Here is a 25,126-nt window from a genome sequence, read left to right as displayed (position 1 = left end):
CCTCGTTGATTAGAGAATAGACACCATAGCTCAATATAATTGTCTTTCGTGGCAAGATGAATTTTACATTTGTAATGTCATAGACTTTCAGATCATGTCTTTCAAACATCTCTTTCTCATAAAGCTCTATTAAGAATGTAGATGTTTTCGAGTTTTAAATTCTAAATTTAGCATGTACTAAGTTCATATCTTTCTGTAAGTCCAGTTAAGAATTCCTCCAGCCATAAATATGAGTTTCCAGCAATATCTGTTTGCTACATATAACAGAATATGATTGACATTTGGAAATACTGTAAATGGAAGTTTTTTTTTGTCCTGAAAAATGTCCCCTGGTGCTTCAAAGGGGCGCGTCAGAGTGGGCGCAGCTCTCAGACCAAATGTGATTTCAAAAGTAGCTGGAGAACCACTGCTGTTCACATTATTTCCGAGTTATTTAGCACACTTTTTCTCAGGGAATTGCTTTAGGAACGTATTTAAAGAAAGCAACTAGCTAGCAATAAAACAAACTCAAGCTGCACATTATTTATTTACCTTAGTGGCTAGAAAACTAAACAGTTTATCAAACACCCTCTTTGATGATATTCTAGGGTGTGTAAGGCCATCACTAGAAACATCCAATTTAGTTGACATATTATATATTTTATTTGACTACATTTGCATGTTACCTGAGCATGCGTCTGCTTTTAGAAGGATGGGGAGAATGATTAGAGATGTACACATTGGTAGAAGTCACTTTTTAAAAGGCCACTGAGAGACTTAAACAAATGATATTCCAGGAGGAACTTTGGGGTAGTAAGACTCCTCCAGCACGACGTGTCTCTGAGTCCCGACGACTGCTCTGCGACTCAGCACACTTCAGTCACGCCTGAGGTCTCCTGCTTCCACCACCCAATACTTTCTGGATCATTCTTATTGTGTTCACCCGTCTTGTTGGCTTGAAAGTGGCTATTTCTCTCGGGATCGTCAATCCTTTTCGTGAAGTTAAAGTCACACATTTTACATTTTGTAACTTGAAGCGCTGCTTTATCGTTAGATATTTTAGTAGATGGCGTTAGATTCCACGGTTAGAATCAGTACACACACAGACTGTGTTTTGATTGGGCTGGAGGGACCGTTATTTTATACTGTGCTGTTCCTTGAGTTCCCCATGGTATGCGTCTGAGTCGGGTTTGTTTTTTTTTTTATTTCCAGAGGGTCATTTCCAATGCCCGTGTTTGAATGAGAACAGTAAATTGTATGTTATCCCTTGCCCCTAATCAGACTTCTCACTCCGCTCGGTTGTGATCTCCCATCGCTGGGCCTCCCCATTGGTGCTTTATTATTTTTCTAACCCAAAGGAGCCAGACTGCTAGATTAGGCATTTCTTGAATTTACATATTGTAATCTCATCTGCTCATTTCCTAAGGCAGTCATTGTACATTTGGTAATTCTATTATTATAGATCATTATCTATGATGCCGTTTCCCCGTCCCACAGGAGCGTCTGGAACCCCTGCTGGCCTATCCTTAAAGAGTTGCCCTGAAATATCAGTACTTATGCAAAACCTTTTGAAGAAATAGATGTTTGTTTTTATAGCCAGAAAAAGTAAAGCTTCTGTTCCTGATCCTGGACTTCCAAAGCCTTCACATTTTAGAGTTTTTGAATGGTTTTTATTTGTATGTGTTACCTATAGATTTCAATTTCTTATCTATAAACACACATGTCTATACAGATAGTATCTACCATACTTTATAAGTCTTTGAGCAAAATGAACAGAATTTTTTTTTTTTACATAAAACCATCATACACATGCCGAAACATTTGTTTTGTGAATTATAACTTTGGGATTTTGCCTAGGTAAGACAAAAACAGCTATTTTTCTGCCTGGCTTTTCTTATTTATTATTATTATTATTATTAATTTTGGTGGTGGGTAATTCTTGTTTTTTATAGAGTTAAACAAAAACCTAGAACTGTATTTAAGCAGTTAAAATATTTTACAAAGTCCGTTTGTAGTATTTGTAAAAACATTTTACAAAGTCCGTTTTAAAGATAGTTTCAAAAACTTTCAAGCAAGGGAGAAGCTAGGTATCCAGGAATGAACTCCTATATCCATTGTGGTGATGGCTGTGAGGTTGGTGGTGATAAGTAAGAAAATTACCAGGGAAGGAACAGAAGGAATAGGCAGGAAACCTACCATTCCCGTTCAAAGTCCAGTACTCCACAGGGATGGGATAGCCCAAGCCATCTAATACAAGTCAAATATTATGTGTCCCAAGCCCAGCGCACACGGGATGCCCACACTGGCTATGAGAGATGTCTCCTGTAGCTGCTGTGACTGGCAGCCATGAGCCAGCAGTAAATAATGGGTTCAAAACCAAGGCATAAAGTCCAAATCCAGCAGCCTGAAGCTCTCCAGCAGTCCTACAGATCTCAGGAGGCCTATAAAGCACTGTTGAATTATAGAACAGCAAAAATCCTGCGTGCGTGGAGGGAAAAATCATCAAGAAACAAATTATAGTTACTATAGATGATAGGTCGGAGAAATACATCTGGAGTTTGGAAAGACATAGGCAAAATGAATGAAGTTTAGCTCAGCAGTGGCTTAGCTTTGTGTCGCCAGTTTCTTCCCTACGTGTCTTCATGTCAATGATGTCGACCCAGCAGGAGAGTCACCGTGGTTTTATTTTCTTGTCATTTGGCTTAACATTTTTCCTTCCTCTGTCACTTATGTGCACGTAGTCCACGAGTACCAGGGCGCACACGTGGAAGTCAGAGGACAACTTAGAAGACATCCCGCTTCGAATAGCTGTTCATCTACAGGGCACACTGTGCTGCCATGATAGAGGCAGATTTATACATTGCTTCCTCCTTGAACCCATTTCTTTTCAAGGAGAAAATAACCTACTGGTTTTTATCGGAGAGCTTTTCGAGAGCTTTAAATAAGCTCCACTGGAGAAGTCAGATAACAAATGCTGCTCACAGAGATAATTCAAATGGCTTCAGTGTGATTCACAGAGAATTCTATTTTGAGGGAAAATGGTGACTGCTGACAGGAAGAGACAAGTTTACTCAGCAATGGTTTGACTTTATGTCGCCATTTTCTTCCGTACTTGTCTACATGTCAATAGATGTTGATCCAGCAGGACAGTCATCGTGGTTTTATTTTCTCGTCATTTGACTTGTCTAAACTTGTCTAGCTTGTATAAAATGGACAAGGTTGACAATGGGGCTGGTTCCTCTTCACTGAGACATGGGAAGGCTCGTGCTTATGGGGTTAAGTAAACACACCAACCTCAAAATTTAAACTTTGAGTCATATTATCTGAGAAGAAAATCAGGGTCACTTACTGACCAAATTAAGTGGATGACTGTTTCATACCAGCTATAAAAAGTTTCTGTAGGAGGATCAGAAGTTCAAGCTATGTGTGGAGTTTGGGGCTAGCCTGAGTTACATGAGACCCTGTCTCCAAGAAGGAGAAGAAACAGGATAATATTCTTCAGAATATTTTGGTATGAAGTAATTGATCTAAATAATCTTTACAAGTTGACAGTTGTTAATTTCCAAGAAATTACACCGAACTATGATGTAAATAGAACCCATGTATAACACAGCACTTTCCCACTGTTGCCCATGCCCATCAAAGCTAAGCTAGAGTGTTAAAATCTTGAAAAGCCTTTTCTACATATTTACTAGTTTTCTAGTTTTTGCATTTCTGTTCTTCACATCATATGAGCAGCAATGTAAACACCATGTCTCTGAGACTCCTGTTTTCATTTGTCTATGTGCAGGCACCGGGGAGACCTTGTGACCGTATTCTCCAGGCGGCACATGCAGTGGCTATGGGCTGTCAGTGGAAGAAAGCCCTTCTGGATAGGCAAGTATCTGCACTCTTCTGAGCAGGAAGCAAGCATACAAGCAGCAAAGGAACTGATGCCCACCACTCCCTTCTGTTGGCCAAGTGATTGTAACTTATGATAATGTAATAGATGGTTAGAGGGTTAAAACCATCATAAGACCTGGAGTATGGCTCAGTGACGGGGCATACATGCAAGACCCTGGCTTCAGTCCCTAGCAGCCTGGGAGAAAAAAGGACCATTTTTTGGCTTCTTGGTAGAGTACTTTTATTCCTGGACATCTATGTCAAAGACATAGTTATGGTCAGACTGACATAAAAATTCAGCACACAGCATTTTAAAAATTCAAATATTTAGAAATAGCTGTAGAGCAAATTAGATTATAACATGCCTATGTGGAGATGAAGTTATTTATTCTTACATTATCTAGTAAAGCTGTAACAAATGTCTTGTGTATATATTAATTGACTAAACAATTATATATTATAGTATTAATAAGATATAGTGCGTTGCATTTGTGACCAGATACTAAATGAAAAGAAAGAATTCATAGCCATTTAAGACATTGACTAATTTGGAATAAAAAAAAATTTATGTACAAGTGAGAGTGAAAGAGAGAGAGAGAGAGAGAGAGAGAGAGAGAGAGAGAGAGAGAAGGAAAAAGAGAGAAATTATAGAATTATGTGCTAAAGTTGGAAATTATTTATCTCTAACCAACAATACAGGTACTTTGAATTTTATTCCTTAACCTTTTTTCAAATTTAGTATTTTCTCTAATTTTGACAGTAAAACAATCTTACAAGTTTCTTCTGAGGTAGAATTCTCAAGGCATACTTGAGTCAATGTACCCACTGCTGCCTTTGAGAGACGCTGTATTTGGGGTAACAATTATAAAGCCAGTCTTTGGTTCTCAAGTTTTATTTTTTTTTCTGTAAACTTCATTGAGTCTTTAAATCTAGACAAGGTCTAAGAGTATCAAGTTAGTCTGGAGCATAATTTTTCTGCACGTCCATCATGATCCTAAGGCTTTGTGTCCACAGAAGCACACATGATCTGATCAATAGCCAGTGCAGGTCAGGGTGTTTCCAACCGAAATGGCAGTGGAGGGAGGCAGCATGCTGGTGGCTCGAATGGCTGTCACAGTTAAATCTGAGTGACAAGATGTCAGACTGCTCTGCGATCACACAGAGTTCCTCCCTCGCACTTCTTTCTTTTTAAAAGTTCTATTATGAGATGTAGGGAGAACACTTCTCTAAGCAAATGTTACAGATACTTACAACATTTGAGTCTAATTTTCAGAAATTGCCAGTGGGAGTAGAGCAGCAACGAGGAAAAAAAAAAGGCTGAGTTTTATTGGAATCGTAGCAGATTGAGACATGTTAAGCCCCAGACAAGAGATGATATGTCACCAGCTACTTCTGGATGTGAAAATGAAAGCTTTTAAAGAACAGGAACAAGGAATAATGGGTGACAAAATGTCTGTTTCCCTGTGCTAGGAGCTTGGTGGGTAGGTGACAGGAATAACAATAATAGCCCTCAGAGCTAGAGAGATGACTCAGCAGGTTCAGACCCCCGCTGCCCTTGCAGAGGACCTAGGGTTCGTTCATAGAACCCATGTGGCATCTCACAACCAGAGAATCTCAGCCTTCTTCTGGCCTCTCCTGGCACTGCACATACATGATACACAGACCTACATGTAGGCAAAAGTACTTGTGCAAATAACATACCTATATACATAAAATAAAAATAGATTTAAAAATAATATCAGCTATTAAGTAGACACCAAGATATGTAAAAAGGTCTCTTAAATCTTAATTAAAATAAAATTACATCCCCCCCCCATCGTTTCTTCCCTCTAATACAGTGGCTCGCACCCTGTGGGCTGCAGTCCCTTTTGGGGTTGAATAACCCTTTCACAGGGGTCACTTAAGAACATTGGAAAACACAGATGTGTACATCATAATTCATAACAGTAGCAGAATAACAACAGTTACAAAATAACAACAAAATAATTCTGTGATTGGAGGTCATCACAACATGAGAAACTGTATCACAGAGTAGCAGATTTAGGAGTGTTGAGAACCACAGCACAACACTTCCCTATCTCCAACTTGTTCCTTCTCAAATTCATGACCTCTATTTCTTTAATTGTTATATTATTATAAATATGTACATATACATATGTATGTATGTTCTTAAATATATAAATAAACCTGTTAAATCCATACACACACTGTCACTTGAATGGATATAAAGTCAGGTTTGACTAGCTGGTATTGAAGAACCAGTTGGGGTCTTTTCCTCATGAAAGATTATTTCTCCCACTCTCAGCATTCTTTAGTTCACTGCCTATGGTAAGAATTTTACATGGGTTATCATCTTTAATCTTCAACAAACTGTATATATTGTTTTTATACCCATTCTTTAGATGAGAAAGGTTGAGTAACCTCTCCCAAAGAGAGCAGAATCTGCTTGGCTAGATAATACTAATACTCCTTAATTGTGTTGTATTTTGTCCTCAAACCTTCTTGGTTCTAGAACTGGACCTCATATTTATTTATAACTCTGCTTACTACCATAAACCAAGGCAGGTTCGGTGGTCTGCACCTGGAATTACAGCTATTTGGAAGTCTGAGGTAGGAGGATGGTGTGTTCAAGACTCACGGGAAATTAGTAAGACCACACCCAAAAAGCAAAACACACAGCCGAGGAGGGAATCTAGCCTAGTGGTAGAGCACTTGCCTAACTGGTGCAAAGAAAGCAATTTTATACCAGTTCTGACAGGAGCAGCAGAAAAAAAAAAGGAATAGGCCAGCCGTGGTACCTGAGTTAAAGTGGAATAAAAACATTTGGCATGTTCTTTTGGCTCACATTAGGCTTGAGGAACCAAGTGCGAACTGGCCGCTGGGAGTGGATTGGAGGTGAACCTGCTGCTTTCACCAACTGGAAGAAAGGGCCCCCTCGGCACCCCAAACCTGGGAAGAACTGTGTTTTGGTTCAGAAGAGGGGACTATGGCAGTCAAAGAACTGTAACAAAGGCAAGGCTCACAATTTTGTGTGCTCAAGGAAACTCTGAACATAACCTGAGATTTCTTGTCTATTTACAATATCTATATGTATTGCTCAGTGGGAATGCATTGTTGTGGCTGGCTGGGCAGACTCTTTGTGAGTCTGTCAAGTAAACCTGGAAGCCAGATCAACAGACCCAGGGAGATGACTGTACGAATGTGCCTTTCAAGGTGAGATACAACTTCTGTATCTCAGTATTTTTCTAGATAACTGTCTGCAACGTTATAGGCTATACGATTTACTTCTTCTAGAAGATTCAGACTCTTTCCTATGCCAACTCTCAGGCAGTACAAATTTCCATTGTAGACCTCAAATGAATCTGTCCAGAAAGATCAGTATTGCAGGTGTTTCTACCATGGAGTCTGAGTGAATCCAGCCCTGAAGATCCATTAAACCAAGGTCAAATGCCAAAGGTTGGTTTGTTTCACTAGGTCATTTTAATGTGAACTCAAACCAGAGGCTGCATGCACACAAAGGGGCTCTGGTCTGAAAGGAAGAGTCTTTCAGGTGGATGCTCAGTTGCATAGACCTAGTGATGTGGGGCAGAGGCCTGCCTCCATTGGAGAGCTTAGATGCAGGCAGGGCTCTACCACCACTAGGGAGATCAAACCATTCCACTCATGAGAAATGTTACATTGCAATACAGTTATGGCATTGTGCCATTCCTTGACTAAATACTGGGTTTTCTCACCTTCCGAGGTCATGTGAACTTCGAAGTAGCAGTATCTTCATCTCTATTTTCTTTGTTGCCAAGTATTTTTAAAGGATATATGGAATAAGGAGTGTATATGAAGATGGCTGACATACAGAAGAAAAATGCCACTCCCTTAGAAACACCCTCATGAACTGTTCTGATGACCAAAGAAAAATTGGACTGGGTTGAAATTGGGAAAGGTTTTACCATTGGCAATGTGAATGAAGATACTCAATTAAAAAAAAGAAAGAAAGAAAAATAGGACTGGAAACCAGTCCTTTGAAAGGATTTTTGATATGACTTTGAGCCTTTAAATCTGTAATATTTGCAGAGATACTATGCTAATTAGTTTCTCTAATAGAAGGTACCTTATTAATTTATAAACTCAGTTGAGTGAAACATTTTGTAGCCATGAAGCATGCTGTGCCTTCTCAAAAATCCCTCCTGGAACCCAGGGTTAATTATAGGAAGTTAGAGCGTCCTTTTTTGAAATGTTTATTAAAATTTTTCTTTTCATAATCTCTTAAAAATACAGCTGTGCCAAATATAACTTGTCATATGAGCACCAGTGTAACTTTAGAATTAAATGAGGTGCTCAAGGAGACTAGAGCTTTAGGGCAGACTTTTTAAATAGAATAATAATATCTTGAGTGTTATAGACACTAAAAATGGCTTAAGAAAGTCGTTCTAGTTTCTGGATATAAAACATGACAGGCTTGCTTCATTTCTGCTCATTTATCAAAGTTTCGGTTCATAGAAAATTCTACCTAAGGAGGTTAGGATAAGACTCAGACATTCTGTCTCTTGCTGAAATCCAGATGTAATTGCAGAGCTGTATGCTCTTACCTTGGAGGTTTGGAGAAGTCTGTAGACAGTTAATACAAAGGCCTGTGGAACATAAGGATCCTTTAGTGTTTAACCCAAACAGGCCAAATCCTCCCTCTACCCCAACTCCAGCCAGGATCTTTGTAGTCTACTAACTTCTGCACTGTGCAAAGTTGAGGTTCAGAGTGCAGGAAAGAGGGCGGAGCTCTCCTGCTCAGATACTGAGGAATTCATTCTAAAGCCGCGTGCACCGTTAAAGCTGGAAATACAGAACTAAGCCAACCGTGTTCAACCCGGGAGGCATGGCCAGTTTATTAGACTTTCCTGCACTGAAAATGGTGTGGCCATAATTGCAAGCAGTTAGCCTAGGGAATGGTTCAGGGTTTGTATCGATTAGGGATAGACCATCTTGAAACTTTCTGGATCATGAAAGCTCCATCAAAAAAAGACGCCAGGGCTAAGTGATTGGAAGAGCACACAAGTTCAGGTAAGCTTAGCTTCTGGGTGTGGCATGACCCACTGTCAGGCTTGAGTAGGAATGGCTGGAGATCTGAATAGCAGAGAAGGACCCGCAGCAGTGGTCTGACCTCGCCCTTCCCCCTCTAACTTGAATGTCCACTCAGGAACTTCCTATGTGCAAGGACATACATGCAGCTCAATGGTACCGAACTTTTAGATTTTTTTCTTTGATCTTTAAAGAATTCATAGTATGTTTACTGAAGAGAAATCTCAAAAGCTGGCTGTTAATCGTTCCCTCCCCTTCCCTAGAGTGGAAAAAACAAACTGAGCAACATTTGTATTTCTACTGTAGTTTATTTTTAATGCAACCCAAATATACATGTATTTTAACGAACACTGTGGTTCTATGTAATTTAACTCATCAACTGGTGCTGACTAATTTCTGTAATGAAGTAGCATATTAAATGTACTGTATCTAAGGTTGTGTCAGAGCCAATAAAATAAACATGCCTAATTCTCAGATACTGTACCTTTAGTTTGTCGTCTTTTACATATTTCGTGGGGCCTCACAGGTATTGTTTAATTGATGGCACTTTGTTTGCTTTTTCATGACAGCCTTTCCCTGCGTAGTGGACGTTCCTTGAGCTCATGAGCCTCCTGCTTCAGTCTCTCAGTGCTGTTCTTGTAGGCATGTGCCGCCATCGGTTTGTATCTTAATGGAGGCTAGGGTTTTTGTTTTTGTTTTTGTTTTTGGTTAGACTAGCTATTAGTTATTAGCTTCCATGCATTCATATAGTATTTGTTCAGTAGTATTGAATATGCAGCAGACGCCTAGCATTGTCTTAAAAATCTAGAGAGATAGTACTGAATGAGATAAGAAAAGCACAGGGTATACATGCAAATTTCTAAAAGTTTTAAAGTCTGGAAAACTTTTTTCATATGTTTTTGTTTTTCAAGACAGGGTTTCTCTGTGTGGCCTTGGTTGTCCTGGAACTCACTCTGTAGACCAGGCTGGCCTAAAATTCAGAGATTCACCACCATCTGCCTCCAGAGAGCTGGGATTAAAGGTGTGCACCAGCACTGCCCAGGCGACCTGGAGAGCATTTGAGCAGAGAGGAAGTTGCCTTGGAGAGTGGCGATTACCTCACCTTCCTCAGACTAGGAGGGAAGCACACCCAGGCCGGCTGCTCAGGCTCTCTCCAGACTCAGAAACGGGTCTTCACTGCCAAAGCTCATCAGAAAGGCCAGGTATCAATCCCAGTATTTCTCAATTCATGCCTCCACGAAGGAGCTGGGAATGAAGATTTTTAAATTTAGTTAATTTGTTCTAGCTTTTCTCCCTAAATAATAGACAGTTTGTGTCCTTACCGTAGATTCCCAGAGCAACAGAAATTGAAGAGAGATCTTTGATATCATCTTATCCACTACTCCCAGTTTACAGAGGAGAACACTGAGGTCCTCTGAAGCCAAAACGTCTTCCTCTGGTCTACAGAGTGAAGGAAGCAGCGTCAGGACTGACATCTCAGAATCGCACCCCAGCACCTGGATGGGACATAGTTGAATGAGTAACATGCTTGCCGTGTTTATGTAAAACATGCTAAGAACATGCATGTCCTTCACCAGCACTCATGTAACAAGCTGGTGTTGGGGTTTGTGCTCGTAATCCCAGTGCTGGGGGGATGGAAACTGAGATGTCCCAAGGGCTAACCTAGTCTAACGGATACGATCAGCTCCAAGGGAAGGGTCAATACTAACAGTCATGCACTCACCCTGCCCCATCCACATACCAGCTTCTATGTGCATATCACACACACACACACACACACACACACATTACACAAACATAGACATATACAATGGAAGGCTGAATTTCTTTCAATAGTAATATTCAGGTGGCGTTATTATATTCTAGCACAGTATTTCTGAATAGTGTTATAAAATTTATGAAAGACACACCCTAAACCATATGTTATATGATCCTATTTATATGAAATGTCCAGAATAGGCAAATTTATAAATCCAAAGTGGACCCAAAGTTTTCAAGGTGTCGAGAAATTGAGGGCTTGAAAGTGACTCTTCACAGGTAGCGGTTCCTTTTGAGGAGTTGGAAATACACTGGGATTAGGTCGTGGCGATGATTACACAATCCAGTGAATACACTAAAACCTGTTGAAGTGAATATTTTATTTTATAATCTGTTGAGGTGCTGGAGATTAAAACCAGCACATACTAAGTAAGCATTCTGCCGCTGACCTTTACCCCAGCCCCAAAGAGAATACTTTATATTGATGAATTTCAAACTGTGAAGTGTTATGAAAAGTCTCCAGATAAAATTCATTTCCAAAAGCTGGAAACCGGGCGTTGGCTCTGCTGTGTGGTTATCTGATACACAGTATCTGTTACACAGACACAGCTTCCCTTTTGTGCCTGACGCTCACCCAGAGTTTGTTTGCTTGTTTGTATCATTGGTCCACGGACAAGAAATGCTAAATTTGACATAGTTTTAAATTGGCAACATTGCCTCACTGGTCTTCCTCTCTTTCCTCCCCATCATTCATGGCAAAGAACCACCATTAATAGCAGAGTGTGTTCAGATGTCGGTAATCCAGAACGCCGTGATTTTCATGAAATTAATTTTGCAAGCCTTTAGAGTAGGATCGTTCAGGAAATGAATATACTATCCTCATAACTTACACAGAACTGTTCATTTTGAACAGCTTTTATAGGCCCTATACTCCTCCAGGTAATAAAATTCCGTTTATCTTAAGACAAAAAGGAACAAAGATCAACCAACACTTCCATTAGTGGCCTCATGGTAACCTGCAACATTTTCCAGGGCTGCCGCCCGGCCCACCTTTCCCTTCCTCTCTCTCCACCTGCATTTTGGCCTCCAAAGGGCAGTCTGGCTCAACTCGCTGTATAGAAAAATCACGTTAAGACTGAACTACATGCTGCTTATAAGAAACATACTTTTAATATAAATACACAAATCCATGTGAAGTAGAGGAGTTGAAAGAGCTCTGCCACTTTAAACCTAGTCGAAGTTGGAGTGGCTTACAGTAATGTCCGACAGCATAAATTTTAGAGCAAAGAATATTGCCAAGGATAATGAGGAGTCGTTTATAACGCCAAGGCATAGATCAGTAACGGAACCTTGTGGTCGGAAGCATGCATGCATTTGGTAACAAAGTTTAGAAAACACGCAAAGCAAACGCTGATAGAAGGGAGAGAAGTGCACAGATCTGTCTTCACAGTCAGACATGTCAATACCCTTTCCTTAAAGTCAATAGAATGAGCAGTGAGGAAATCAACCAGGATGCAGAATCTCCTGGGTGCTCACTGCAACAGTGTAACAGAGATTTCTGGAAGTGTCCAGAAGTATTGGGGTTTATCTTTAAGTGCATGTAAAGCATTTACCAAGGCAAAGTTTTAGGGCACAAACATAAAATGTATTTTTCCAGCCTGGTAGAATATATGCCCTAGATATAGTGGAATTAAATTAGGAATCAGTGACAAAGAGGTTTCTGGAAGATTCTCTGAGTGTTTACCTACTGCACTGTACACTTCTTTAATGTGTATGTTATGGGTAAAATTTTAAAAATTCATAAGTATTTTGATCTGATAAAACTGAAAATATATCAACATTTGTGGGATACTATAAGGCAGTGCTTAGGGAAAATTTTACAATAATAAGATTTTTACATTAAAAAGTCCATAGATCTTCATCCAACAACCCACTTCTACCTTCATGAGAAGCCACACATTTGCCTTCCACCTTGGATCTCAGAAGGCAGTTGAGTCTGTGAGTTCAAAATCAGCCTAATCTACATAGCAAGTTCCAGGTCAGCAAGGACTCCATAGTGAGGCCTTGTCTCAAAAGTAGAAAAGTAGATGAGGAGGAGGCAGAAGTAAGGAGGTAATAGATGTCACACTAGAACACCAAGGAATGTCAGGAGCACACAAGGAATGTCAGATACACGGAATCAGAGGCAGGAGGAGTCCAAGCTCAAGACTAACCTGTTCTATACGATAAAACCATGGTTCAAAAGTCCAAAGACTCCATGGTAGAGGATTTCTCTGGGGTGCGGAAGGTCTCGCGCTCCATCCCCAGCAGTATAAGAATGGTAGAGAACACTAGGCAATATCAGTAAAGCCAAAAGGACACTTCGGAAAAACAGCTCTGTAAAGTTCTAGCCAGACTAACCAGGAAGAAAAGACACAGATTACTAATCCCAGGAATGAGGCAGTAGCAGTCCTAAGGTGTTCTTAGTGTATTACAGCTATTCTTGCAATACTGGGCACTATCAGGGATAGTTCAGTAGCATAAACACAGCAATTTAAACGGAATGGATATCCTGGAAAGCACAAACTCCTAAAGCCCAGTAAAACACACAGACAACCAGAAGAAATCCTGTTACAGCTGGAACATTTGAAGGCATAGCTCGAAATTCTCTATTCAGTGTTACCTCAAAAGCTCATAAAGATGCCCGCATGGCTCGTTTACCTGTTCACACAACAGTGGACATGTAGGGGATGTGGAGTTTATAATTGGGGCTGTTACAGATAAAACTGCTGTGAACATTCATGTGTTAGTCCCTGGATGGGTATAATGCTATCTCTTCCCTTATGCAAATACCTAGAAGTACAATGGCTAGATCATTGTTGTGTAGCATCTGCTTCCTAAGAAACCACAAAATTGTTCTCCAAACCATCCCAGAATTTTCTGCTTCCACCAGAAGAGTCCAAGGACTTCAGCCCTTCCACGTGCTCACCAGCGCATGCTGTGGACTTCTGCTCCCATGAAGCTGGTAGCTCTGCCACACTGTGGGTTGACTTCATGTTTGCCTGGTGACTAATGGTATTATTATTATATCTTCATGTGTGTATTTGCCATCTACAGATCTTCTTTAGGGAAATACCTTTTCAAATCAATCCTTGCACCATTAAATTTTTTTTCTTGAGTTTAACTTTGCCTAATGAAACATTTTCTTCCAATGTTTGACTTGTCCTTTCATTCATTCTCTTGGCAATGTCTTGGTTGAGATGTATTATCTGTTTGCATTTGTTGTTGGGTTTGAATTGGTCAGAGGTCTTTTTGTTTTGTTTTGTTTTAGAACCTTTTGTTTATGGTTATAAGGGACTCTCTTCTCCTCCCTCCTTTTGTCCCTCCCTCTCTGTCTGTGTCTCTCTCTGTGTGTGTGTGAGTGATTGTGTGTGTGTGTGTGTTTTAAGAAAGGTTCTCATGTGGCTCAAGATGGCCTTGAATTCCTTGTGTCCCCGAGGATGTCCTTGAACTCTTGATCCTCCAGTTTCCGCCTCTCATGTGATAGGATTACAGGCATGTGCCACCACTCCTGTAGTTATTTTTTTTCTTTCTTTAAGAAACTTTATTGACACTGTTTATAATTGACAAATGATAAACAATACATTTAGCAGGTATCATTTGGGATAATATGCTCATGTCATTTCTTATAATTTAGATAGTAAATACAGGACTGGAGAGATGGCTAAGAGCACTAACTGCTGCTTTCCCAGAGGTCCTGAGTTCATTTCCCAAAACCACATGGTGGCTCACAAACATCTATAGTGTGATCTGATGTCCTCTTCTGGCATTCAGGTGTACATGCAGTTAGAGTACACACACACACACACACACACACACACACACACACACACGCGCGCATGCGCAAGCACACGCAGAGAATACATCCACCTCTCTCAAAAGTTTCCTCATGTCCCTTTGCACTCTCCTGATCTTTCCAGTTTGCTTCTCCCATCTTAAAATACTACCTGATCAACTTTCTGTCACTATAGATTGGCTTATAACTTCTACAATTTTCTATAAATGGACTACATATGCACTCTACTATTTTTGCCATTCTCTTTCACTTAGCATAATTATTCTCGGAATCACAGCACTGACTAACTGCAGCGGGGAGGGGAAGTGAGGGTGAGAACTGGCGTTTTAAGGTTCTGTCTCACAAGTGGTAACTGTCTCATGTGTTAAGGCAGTCGTGTTCAACGTGGAGCTGCTTTTAGGAGACGTCCAGATGACTACGAAAGCCCTCTTTGAAGTCCCAAGATGCCTTGCTTTCAGACAGGAACTATGATGTGCAAACTCCATTCTAATAAGAACTAAATGAAGGCATGATGTCTCATCTGACAGAATAGCATTTGCTGTTCTGATGGGCTGAAGTTGTGGGAGAAGTACTTCCTCAGAATGACTTCATTATTGAAATTTCCATTGACATTCAGCATTTAGGCACACATGTGCCACGTGTGCCAAGAGGATATATTATGGTTCATGCATCAAGTCAGTAATGATCTAAGTGGGGCTACACGTGGAAAGAAGAGCGGTCGGGCCTGCTCGGGTGGGAGTGAGGAAGCACTCAGGGCTGAAGCTAATCAACAGTAAGGAGCCTCCCAGAAAATGCCGTCACCCATCGCTTTTTTAAATTATTTTTATTTTTTATTATTATTATTTTCTAAATTTTTTGTTTACATTCCCAATGCTTTCCCCTTTCCCGGTTTCCCCCTCTCCATATGTCCCATAAGCCTTCTCTCCACCCATTCTCCAATCACCTCCCTCCTTTTTCTCTGTCATGGTACTCCCCTACAATGCTGGATCAGGGCCCTCTCCTTACTTCTTCATGGGAGTCATTTGATATGCTACTTATGCCTTGGGTATTCAGAGCTTCTGGGCTAATTAATATCCACCTATCAATGATTGCATTCCATGTGTATTCTTTTGTGATTGAGTTACCTCACTTAGCACCCATCACTTTTCTACCCAGCAGAATCCAGGTCATTTTAGTGACCAGATATGATAAGCCTTCTTAAGGCTTTGCATTAAGTAAAGCTGAAATTTGTGTAAAGGTGTCTTAGCCTACCTGCATTTATGGTCAGCCTGGGCCCAGGCTCAGGCTAGGGGCATAAACAGAGCCAGGTTTGCTCTATTTTTCCATTTTATTGTCAATGTTTTTACACCACACACACACACACACACACACACACACAGAGTTTGTCTCCTGCCATCCTGTTACTTAATCCCCACACCTAGAGGTAATATTATGTGTAATATTTTAATATTTACATTAAAGATACTTAAGATTATGTTTCTGCATAGGTGTTGCCAAGATAGTAAAGCCAACTTTTATTTATAGAGAGTAGAAAATATAAATCTGTCCAAAACCTTTCATGAAATGAAAGGTTTTAATATTTTCAAAGAGTTGAGTCTGGTGCCTGCTCTTGGAGAGCCTCGGAGAAGGGCTGTCAATACAAGGCGTCATTGTTTTCGGTTTCTGATCCGTGATTTGCACCCCCCCCCCAACACACACACACAACTTTCCTTTCTTTTGGCAACTCCTCCCGCATTCTGTCCTACACTTGGCCCCGAGTCAGCTGAAAGCTTTGCAAGTTGATTTTCCGTCCCATCTGAATTACAGCTTAGCTGCGGAACTGTTTTCCATGTGTTTTTAATCATTTGTCCATGTGTTATGAGCTTATAGGGACAATATGGCTCCCCCAAGCTGCCTGCATTGTATAAGCAGAAACTGGTGAGGCAGCCAGGAGGGGAACCGTTTTCAGACAGATGCCCCCTGCACTCTCTGTTGGTGATACACCACCTCCATCTTCCAACTGGAGCACAACAGCTGACAAGCTGCCTGTGTTACCTGGCAGGCGCAGCCTCCTCCTGCCTGAGTTCCCTTTCTTTAGGAGTGTCAAAATCCTTCCCCTAGAGAGTTGTCTATAAACTGTGGCAGTACGACAAAGTTTAGAAACCTACTCTGAGAGGCAGCCAGCTTGGAAAATAAGGAATGGTTTATTCTGAAACCTTCCAGATTTAATGGAAATTTGATTTTAAAATAGAGTGTAAGCGTGAGTATTAAGTGTAAGTCCTCTAGGACAGAGACCCCTCTCAGAAAGTAAAGCAGCACCAGCCTCGTGTCAGAAGTTTCCATGCACACTGCTGTTGGATTTGCGAGGCTGAAAGAGACATCCACAAAGCTAACTGTAGAGCTTGGGCCAGGAAAAGAAATGAAACAGAAAAACGTGTTCAGGCATCTGGGCTGAGGTGGTGAACCCTGCAGACTTCAGGGATGGCAGTCCTGACCCTGAGCAGTCAGTCAGTCATCTCTCTGTGGCTAAGACGATGCACAGGGACCTTAGCTAAGCCCAGGTCTAGCAGTTCTGAAACGACTGAACAAGCAAGGACCTAGCCCCAAGTCAAGGTGCAGGCCTGCAATCCCAGCACCGAGAGCTGGGGCTCTCTACGTGGACTGTGTAGAAAACATCTTTCCCAAGACTGGCAGCAGGCTGCTCTCATAAGTAACTTAAAGCTTTGACATTCGCATAGCTTTTCGCCCTCTCCCCGATGCTCATCTCTTCCCCTTGTCTACTTAGGACTGAATTCATGAAAAATGGAGCAGTTAAGAACTTAGAGCCTGGGTTTGTACAAACAATCCTGTCACTGAGTTGTGAATGCAGGAGAGAGAGAGAGAGGGAGAGAGCGCTAGAGGGCAGAACATGAAAGCTTTTATGGATCCCAGAGACATTTTGAAAGCGTTTGAGTCAGTCTAACCTTGTGAACATCCTAACGGCGGTGACCGGGAGAGCCTGCTGTGGAGCTTAGTCAATGAAATGAGGAGAGAATGCAGTTCTGAGGTGGGGGCAGGGAAGGAAAGATGAGCTGGTAGGGTTTGAGGTGACATCTGAGAAACTCTTGTCTGTCGACTTTTTCTCTTTCTCTGGATAAGAAGGGGTAAAACTCAGGAGACAGCAGGTGGTGGCGAGGATGTGGAGAAAGAGGAACACTCCTTCATTACTGGTGGGATTGTAAGATGGTACAACCACTCTGGAAATCAGTCTGGAGGTTCCTAAGAAAACTGGACATGTCACTTCCAGAGGACCCTGCTATACCTCTCCTGGGCATGTACCCAGAGGATTCCCCAGCATGCAATAAGGACACATGCTCCACTATGTTCATAGCAGCCTTATTTATAATAGCCAGAAGCTGGAAAGAACCCAGATATCCCTCAATGGAGGAATGGATACAGAAACTGTGGTATATATACACAATGGAGTACTATTCAGCAATTAAAAACAATGAATTCATGAATTTTTTTAGGCAAATGGATGGAACTGGAAAATATCATCCTAAGCAAGGTAACAAAAGAATACACATGGAATGCAATCATTGATAAGTGGATATTAATTAGCCCTGAAGCTCTGAATACTGAAGATACAATTAGCATATCAAATGATTCCCATGAAGAAGGAAGAAGAGGGCCCTAATCCTGGAAAGGCTTGATCCAGCATTGTAGGGGAGTACCAGGACAGAGAAAAGGGAGGGGGGGAAGATAGGAGAATGGATGGAGAGAAGAGGACTTATGGGACATATGGGGGGGGGGGGAGCTGGGAAAGGGGAAAGCTTTTGGATTGTAAACAAAGAATATAGAAAAAAAGGGGGGGGGGGGGGTAAGGTCGTCGCTGTTAATGAGGGCAGGCCAGAGCAATCAATGGGCTGAGATCATTGGAGTCGAGGTTTATATGGGAAACAAGAGAGGAGTAGAGTGATAAGATAGAGTGCTGAGCAGAGGAGAGAGAACGATGTTTTGTACAGAACCAATTTGTCCCGTTTTCCCATTATCTCTGGCAGTAGCATGGTGGTGCTCTAGTCAGAAAAGGTGAATACCTGCATGTCTCCGGGGTTGGGATTTGTAAAGGGCAGGGGAGAGAGAACAGTACTGAAGTCTAAAGCTATGCACCGTGGGACCCAAGCTGGACAGGGAAGGAGTAAGGACCCGAAGATTCATTGATACAAGTTAGTTAGTGGCCTCACCTATCCACTAAACCAGTGCTTCTGAGCATTCCCAGCGAAAGGAACCGACTTACATCTGGAGACGGTGACAAGAACCACCCATTCGATCTTTTTTGTGACTCTGAAATCCAGAGTAGGAACCGGTGCTAAATAAATGTCCGCATAAACATTATTCGGTTAGAACTGTGTATATGATGATAGCATGTCACACGTGAGTGTGAAACTTGCACGCGGCTGTTCAGAAGGCAGCAGCTCTAGGGTGTAACGGGGGTCAGAATATTGTGGGTGAGGAGACCAGCGGAAAAGGAGGCCACTGAAGTCTGGCCTCGACGTCTTTATAACCTCTTCCTTTCTTTGAGGACCATCTCTGCCTTCCTAAACTCTCAGCATTTAAATCATTTTCCCGGAAGTTGGTCCTAAGCAGACGAGGGGAAGAGGTGAGCATCAGGGAGCGGGTGCAAAGCTCTGAGGATCTCAAAGCTTTAAGTTGCTAGCGCAGCCGCTCCAGCTTCCTCTGGAGATTATGAGGAAGTCTTCCCCAGGCAGCAATGAGGCCCTTCGCGCCTTTTCTTTTTCTTTTCTTTTTTGAGTGGTTAACTGTCATGGCTGCCTTTCTGTAGAAATGCCATCGGCATAAGGGAAATCTTCATGTAGGTATCTAGGTCTGCCGAGGATCTGTGAATCGGAGCATGCCTCGCACGCGTGGCGGATGATGTGGGTGATCTGAGCCCGGCGGCTATGGCTCTCCCTTACTTGGGCTCAGGAAGTGGATTTAGCCTCGTGGGTGCCCTCACCTTGCCTCAGGCTTGTTTCCTTGTAGGAAGCACACCACTAGTTTGTCTGCTTTTTTTGTGCGACAGATTCCTGCTGTGTTTGCGAGTCTCCTCCAGACCTGCCTCCAGTTGGCCCATCCAAATGGACAGAAGAGATGCCTATGTCAACTGACGACAGAGGCCACTCCTTTCCTTTACAAGCAGCACAATATTCATTTATGTGCTTAAGATAGCATGCCACAGCCAGAGCTTTAGAACTGATCAGAGTATACATCGCTGAGAAGGCGGGGGTGGGGTGGGGGCTTCCCGGTCTTGAGCTGTAAAGTGGAGATCTGGAAACTGCCTTTGATTTCATGCTTTTCCCACAAGAGGCTTCTTGTCAGTCAGGGCATTTGCACATTTGAGTAACAGGAATTGGCAGGATAGCAAAAAAAGGGAATTCTCTAGGAGTGATTTGTAATGGGCATTTATAAGCACCAAAATTCGGGCCCAGAAGAGGGGAAGTTAAGACCAAAAGAAAATTTTAAAATGAGTGACTGACATTCCCATAGGTAATAAAATCAGAGAGCCCGTGTGTGCCCCTGGCTGTCTAACCTGCTTAAGGCAAGAGGCAGTTTTTAATCATTTTAGTCATTTTCCAGTATTGATCCTGATTTTTCATCTAGAGTAAGTCTTCTATAAATGTCTGTTCAACAGAAATTGTTCCAACTGTACCAGGGAAGCTGAGATCCCTGGTAGAATCTCTGGATTAATGCTTAGTTGGGACAGGCCAGACCCTGTGTGACTGACAGCCGTGGGATTTAAGCCACCAAACAATGATGTTAAAAACAAACCAGGAAATGTATCCTCGTTGGCTTTCACGCCATGTTTATTACCAGAAGACTTAATAGCTACTCTGCCACGCACACTGCTTTGGACTGCTGACAGGGAGCTAAGAAACTCAAGTACTGGGTAAAGTTTTAAAGAGACTAATTAAAATAAATGGTGAATATCAATGTTCTGGTGAGATGGGTCAGTAGCCCATCAGTGAATACTAGGAAAGTCACCATGGACATTTGAAACCAGTAAAATATATATCTTTAAGAAGTCTAGTAAAATGATAATCCATTTAAACATAGTTTATAAAATAACTCAGTCAAGGCTTTGCCTCATGGAACTCAGCAAGGCCTATCAAGAACACAAATACTTGGAAAGACATCACAGTGAGGAACTTGTGGGAAGAAATCTGCATACTAAACAAAAGAGGGTTCTTTTTGAATTGTCTCTGCCAGCAAAAGAAAGGAATGTGGCCACTAAATTAAAGGGGGGGAAGAAAGATAAGCAACTGTGTTGTGTTTCCCATTGGGAGGCCATTTTGGGTGGACAGAGCCGAATTCCAAGGTTTCTTTTTATTGATAGGTTTCTTGTACCCTTGGCTGATTTCATTTGGCACTTTCTCCCCTAATCCCTGAAGGCTGTGTTTATTGAATCTGATCTTTATTGAATTTGATCACCAGTTCCTTGGAACTAAGGCAAACTAAGGCAGAAGATGTGGATTCAGTCAGGTAAGGACCCCCCTCCAACACACACACACACACTGAAGCTTCACCCCCAAATCTATCAGGCCTGGTTTGTATTCCACATTCACAAGCCTCAATGTTAAAGGAAATAATAACAGTGACAAAGCGGTTTGAGAGGCCCATTATCCTCCTTGATTGATGAGCTGTCAGCTTGTGTCACTTGGGGCTCTGGGGAGAAATTTGTAAACAATTGGAAGAGTTTGCTGATCTCTGGCCAGTTGCGAAATCTGGCACTCAGTGTTTGTTTCCTAATGTGAAAGGATTAACTCTAGAATTGTGAATCTCTGTGTATGGACAAGGAAAATGTATTCCCTTAACTCAGCTGTGACCCGCAGCTTCGATCCACATGTGGATACAAGAGATGGCAAAGAAGCTCCTGTCCTACAATGCTAAAGTGCTTTCTGCTTTCTTAACCACTGTGGCAGACATCTCAGTCTTCCTTCTCTCTCTCTCTCTCTCTCTCTCTCTCTCTCTCTCTCTCTCTCTCTCTCTCTCTTTCTGTTTCTCTCTGTCTATCACTCTCTCTTTCTGTCTCTGTCTCTAACTCTCTCTCTCCCCCACTTGCTCCCCCCTCCCTCTTTCTGTCTCTCCCTCTCTGTCTCTCCATCTCTGTCTCTGTCTGTCTCTCTCTCCCCCCCTCTCTTTGTCTCCCCATCTCTGTCTCTGTCTCTGTCTGTCTCTCTCTCCCCCCCTCTCTTTGTCTCTCCATCTCTGTCTCTGTCTGTCTCTCTCTCCCCCTCTCTTTGTCTCCCCATCTCTGTCTCTGTCTCTCTGCCTCTGCCTCTCTCTCTGTCTTCCCCTCTCTCTCTCAGACTCTCCCTGTCTCTGTCTCTCTGTCTCTCTCTCTCTCTCTCTGTCTCTCCATCTCTGCCTCCGTCTCTGGGCCTGGGCTGTTGCTTCCTGTGCCCTTTTTGTTTTGCTGAGATGCTTTTCTAGTAAACACAGCCCTATCTGTTCTCCTCCAGCTCAATGCAGATGGTCAGCAAATGTGAGCTGACTGTTTCTTCTTCTAAAGTCAGTCATGAAGAATTCAGACAAAAAGCAAGCTGTGTTTGCCAGTGCAGCCTCTCCTAAGTCTCAGACAACAGCTAACACCAGCTAATTACCCCCTGGGTCTCAGGCTTTCACTGGGGCCTTAAACACACAGAGCCAAAGGGAAGGCAGGACATCATTAGCACTACATAATGTGAGCAAACAGTGTGTTTGCTTTGCCCACCTGCCTCCCGACTCTTCCAGGCAGGTAGCATATATGGGACGCCCTGGCCGCAGTCTTGCAGAGTGATCCTCTCTTTTGGGCCGGGCCATCTGTGAATCTAATCTCAGTCTCTGGGATCTGAGAAGCATGCATCTCCTTTTACTTCAGTTGCTTGTTCTCTTGCCCCTGGGGAAGGCAGGCCTATGTGTGGATGACTGCCAGAATCAGGGCTCGTTTTCTTTTGCACTCCTAGAAAGAGGTCGAAGAGATCTGCATGTGGCCAACCATGAGGAGGCAGAAGACAAGCCGGATCTGTTTGTGGCTGTGCCACATCTCATGGGCACCAGCCTGGCTGGGGAAGGGCAGAGGCAGAGAGAGAAGATGCTGTCCAGGCTTGGAAGATTCTGGAAGAAACCTGAGACAGAAATTTACCCCACAAGGGATGTGGAAAGTGACCCTGTCTCATCGGGGATCCAGGCCCTCGCTCAGCCAGCAGATGGGAGGAAAGTGGAGAGATCACCTCTTCAGGAGGAAGCCAAGAAATTCTGGCATCGCTTCATGTTCAGACGGGGCCCAGCCTCCCAGGGGGTCATCCTGCCCATCAAAAGCCATGAAGTACACTGGGAGACCTGCAGGACAGTGCCCTTCAACCAGGTATGCATTCTGGAGGGACAAAAACCAGAGTCTGCAAAGGAGGGAGGACAGCTGGACAGCTAGGGCGAAGGGCAAAATGGGAAGAGGCTGAGGGGAGCCTGCTCCTTATCTGACTCCAGATTTGATCCTTGGGTATTCATTGTGGGATGTGGCAAAATGTAAGAACATCTCCCTCATTCACTTTTCGAGTCTCCAGTGTTTCTTGGCATGGTGGAAACGCTTCATGCTAGCATGGTGGCTTGCTCAGTATTGGTAGTCACCGTAATGTCATTGAGCGTGCACATATTTGTCTGTTGGGTTTCACCCATATAGAAAAGCAAGGCTATCAGTTAGGAAACTGAGAATTTAGAGCCATTGCCAGAACAACCCTGCAGCTTCTCTCCATATTCATGAGGATATGTAGAAAAGCAAGCAAATCAAACAGGAGCCAAGGTGGGGTACACTGGACATCTCCGGGGAGAGCCCTACGTGCATGTCTGATACTCAGCTTCTTACTCTACAGGTTCCTGAGAACTTTCTTTAACTTTTGCTAAAACTATTTGATGTTCAGAAAGTTCCTGCAGAAACTCTGTGTTGAGATTCTCACTATCATTTCTTGGCATTGTGATAGCAAAACATAATTTAAAGTAGAATTTATATTTCTCACAGGTTTTTTTAAAAGTATCTTAATACAAAAACAGGTCTTTCCTTATCCCGAATCCTAACTTGTGCTGGCTAATTTATAGTGACTGTGACCAACTCTGCACTTCTAAGACAAAGGAACACATTACCTGTGCTTCCTTCCTGGCCACACCTACTTTCCAAAGGCTACATTAAAATAGAGAAAATGCATCAAGAAGACACAGAACCAGAAGCAGGGCAGGAGAGACTAAAATTTTATAGTCTAGTAACACTGCCCAATTAAGCAGGCAGTATTCTAAGGCAATTGCCGGTGTAGCAATGACAAGTCAATCATCAAGTAATAATATCTGCTTTGCTGGACCACGTGCAATTAGAAAATTGCTCCTAAGACTCAGGCAATCAAATTTCCTTTGAAATTCTTACTTTTTAATTCTATTGCTAATTAGATTAAAATTAAGGAGTTGGAGTCATATTTTGAAAGACACATAAAACTGGGTGTATGGGCTTCTGGGCTACTGGCAGTGTAATACAGTCATGTGCATTGTGATTCTGCTGCTTAGAGCTCTGTGTGCTGCCCAGCTCAAGCAAAACAGAATAGAATTAGACTCATGCTGTCTGGCCTATTCTGATGAACTGACCAGTCTTTATTTAGAAGCTGCTGTGCACAGTGCACTATGGGTAACAGAAAGATAAGATGTGGTGATTAAATAGGAAAGTCGCCATTACGGCTTCTTGTTTCCATTTGGGTATATCCAATTAGATGGAAATTCTTTACAGTATGCTGTTTCTAGTAGGAGGTTCTCATGTTAACTTAAAGTTTTAGAGGTTAACCGATGAGTAACTCAATAAAGATAGCTTTGTTGTGGTGGCTTCAGTCCCTAAGGAACACCATCTCTTGGATATCACAAAATGTCCCCAAGTAGAGAGTTTAGAGCACTTTATTCTAAGTCATCCCTCTGTGCCACGAGTGGTTGGAAATGCCTCCAGATGACCTAATCCATTTGTTTTTCAGACCATTGCCCATGAAGACTGTCAAAAAGTCGTTGTCCAGAACAACCTTTGCTTTGGGAAATGCGGTTCGATTCATTTTCCTGGAGAAGGGGCACATGCCCACAACTTCTGCTCCCACTGCTCACCCACCAAATCCACCACCGTGCACTTGAGGCTGAACTGCACCAGCCCAACCCCCGTGGTCAAGACGGTGATACAAGTAGAAGAATGTCAATGCATGGTGAAGACAGAGCGTGGAGAGGAGCGCCTCCTACTGGCTGGTCCCCAGGATTCCTTCATGCCTGGACTTGGAGCTTCAAAAACAAACCCATGATCACCATAGGAAGTGAAACTTCAACAGAAAAAGGGAGGGAGGGTTGTTCGATCTGGAAATGTTAAATGGGTTATATAAAACGCAATGGGAAATCAATCTCTCTCTCTCTCTCTCTCTCTCTCTCTCTCTCACACACACACACACACACACACACACACACTTGTGTTTAGATAGGGTCTTATGTATTGCAGGCTGGCCTCAAACTTGCTATGTGGCTGGGGATGGTTTTAAACTCCTGATCCAGTTCTTGAGTGCTGGGATTACAGGCATGTGCCATAACACATATCCCCTAGACAGA

The 25,126-nt window shown here is 42.4% G+C and overlaps 2 protein-coding genes across 2 annotated transcripts in view; both read left to right on the top strand.

Annotated features, from left to right (window-relative positions):
- Positions 1-9,371, top strand: part of Frem1 (FRAS1 related extracellular matrix 1) — a 162,139-nt gene extending 152,768 nt beyond the window's left edge. Inside the window, exons 36-37 of the mRNA XM_052176688.1 lie at positions 3,770-3,855; positions 6,712-9,371. Of these exons, the coding sequence (XP_052032648.1) occupies positions 3,770-3,855; positions 6,712-6,911 (286 nt within the window). The 3' untranslated portion in view covers positions 6,912-9,371. The remainder of the gene's footprint in view (positions 1-3,769; positions 3,856-6,711) is intronic.
- A 13,005-nt stretch (positions 9,372-22,376) lies between these two features.
- On the top strand, positions 22,377-24,828 carry Cer1 (cerberus 1, DAN family BMP antagonist). Its single transcript, XM_052175516.1, has 2 exons — positions 22,377-22,883; positions 24,517-24,828. The coding sequence occupies exons 1-2, from the start codon at positions 22,377-22,379 to the stop codon at positions 24,826-24,828; spliced, it is 819 nt and encodes a 272-aa protein (XP_052031476.1).
- Positions 24,829-25,126: the final 298 nt, after the last annotated feature.

This window comes from Apodemus sylvaticus, chromosome 3, assembly GCF_947179515.1.
Source record: "Apodemus sylvaticus chromosome 3, mApoSyl1.1, whole genome shotgun sequence".
In the NCBI taxonomy this organism is placed as follows: Eukaryota; Metazoa; Chordata; class Mammalia; order Rodentia; family Muridae; genus Apodemus; species Apodemus sylvaticus.
This window is presented reverse-complemented; position numbering and strand designations above follow the sequence as displayed.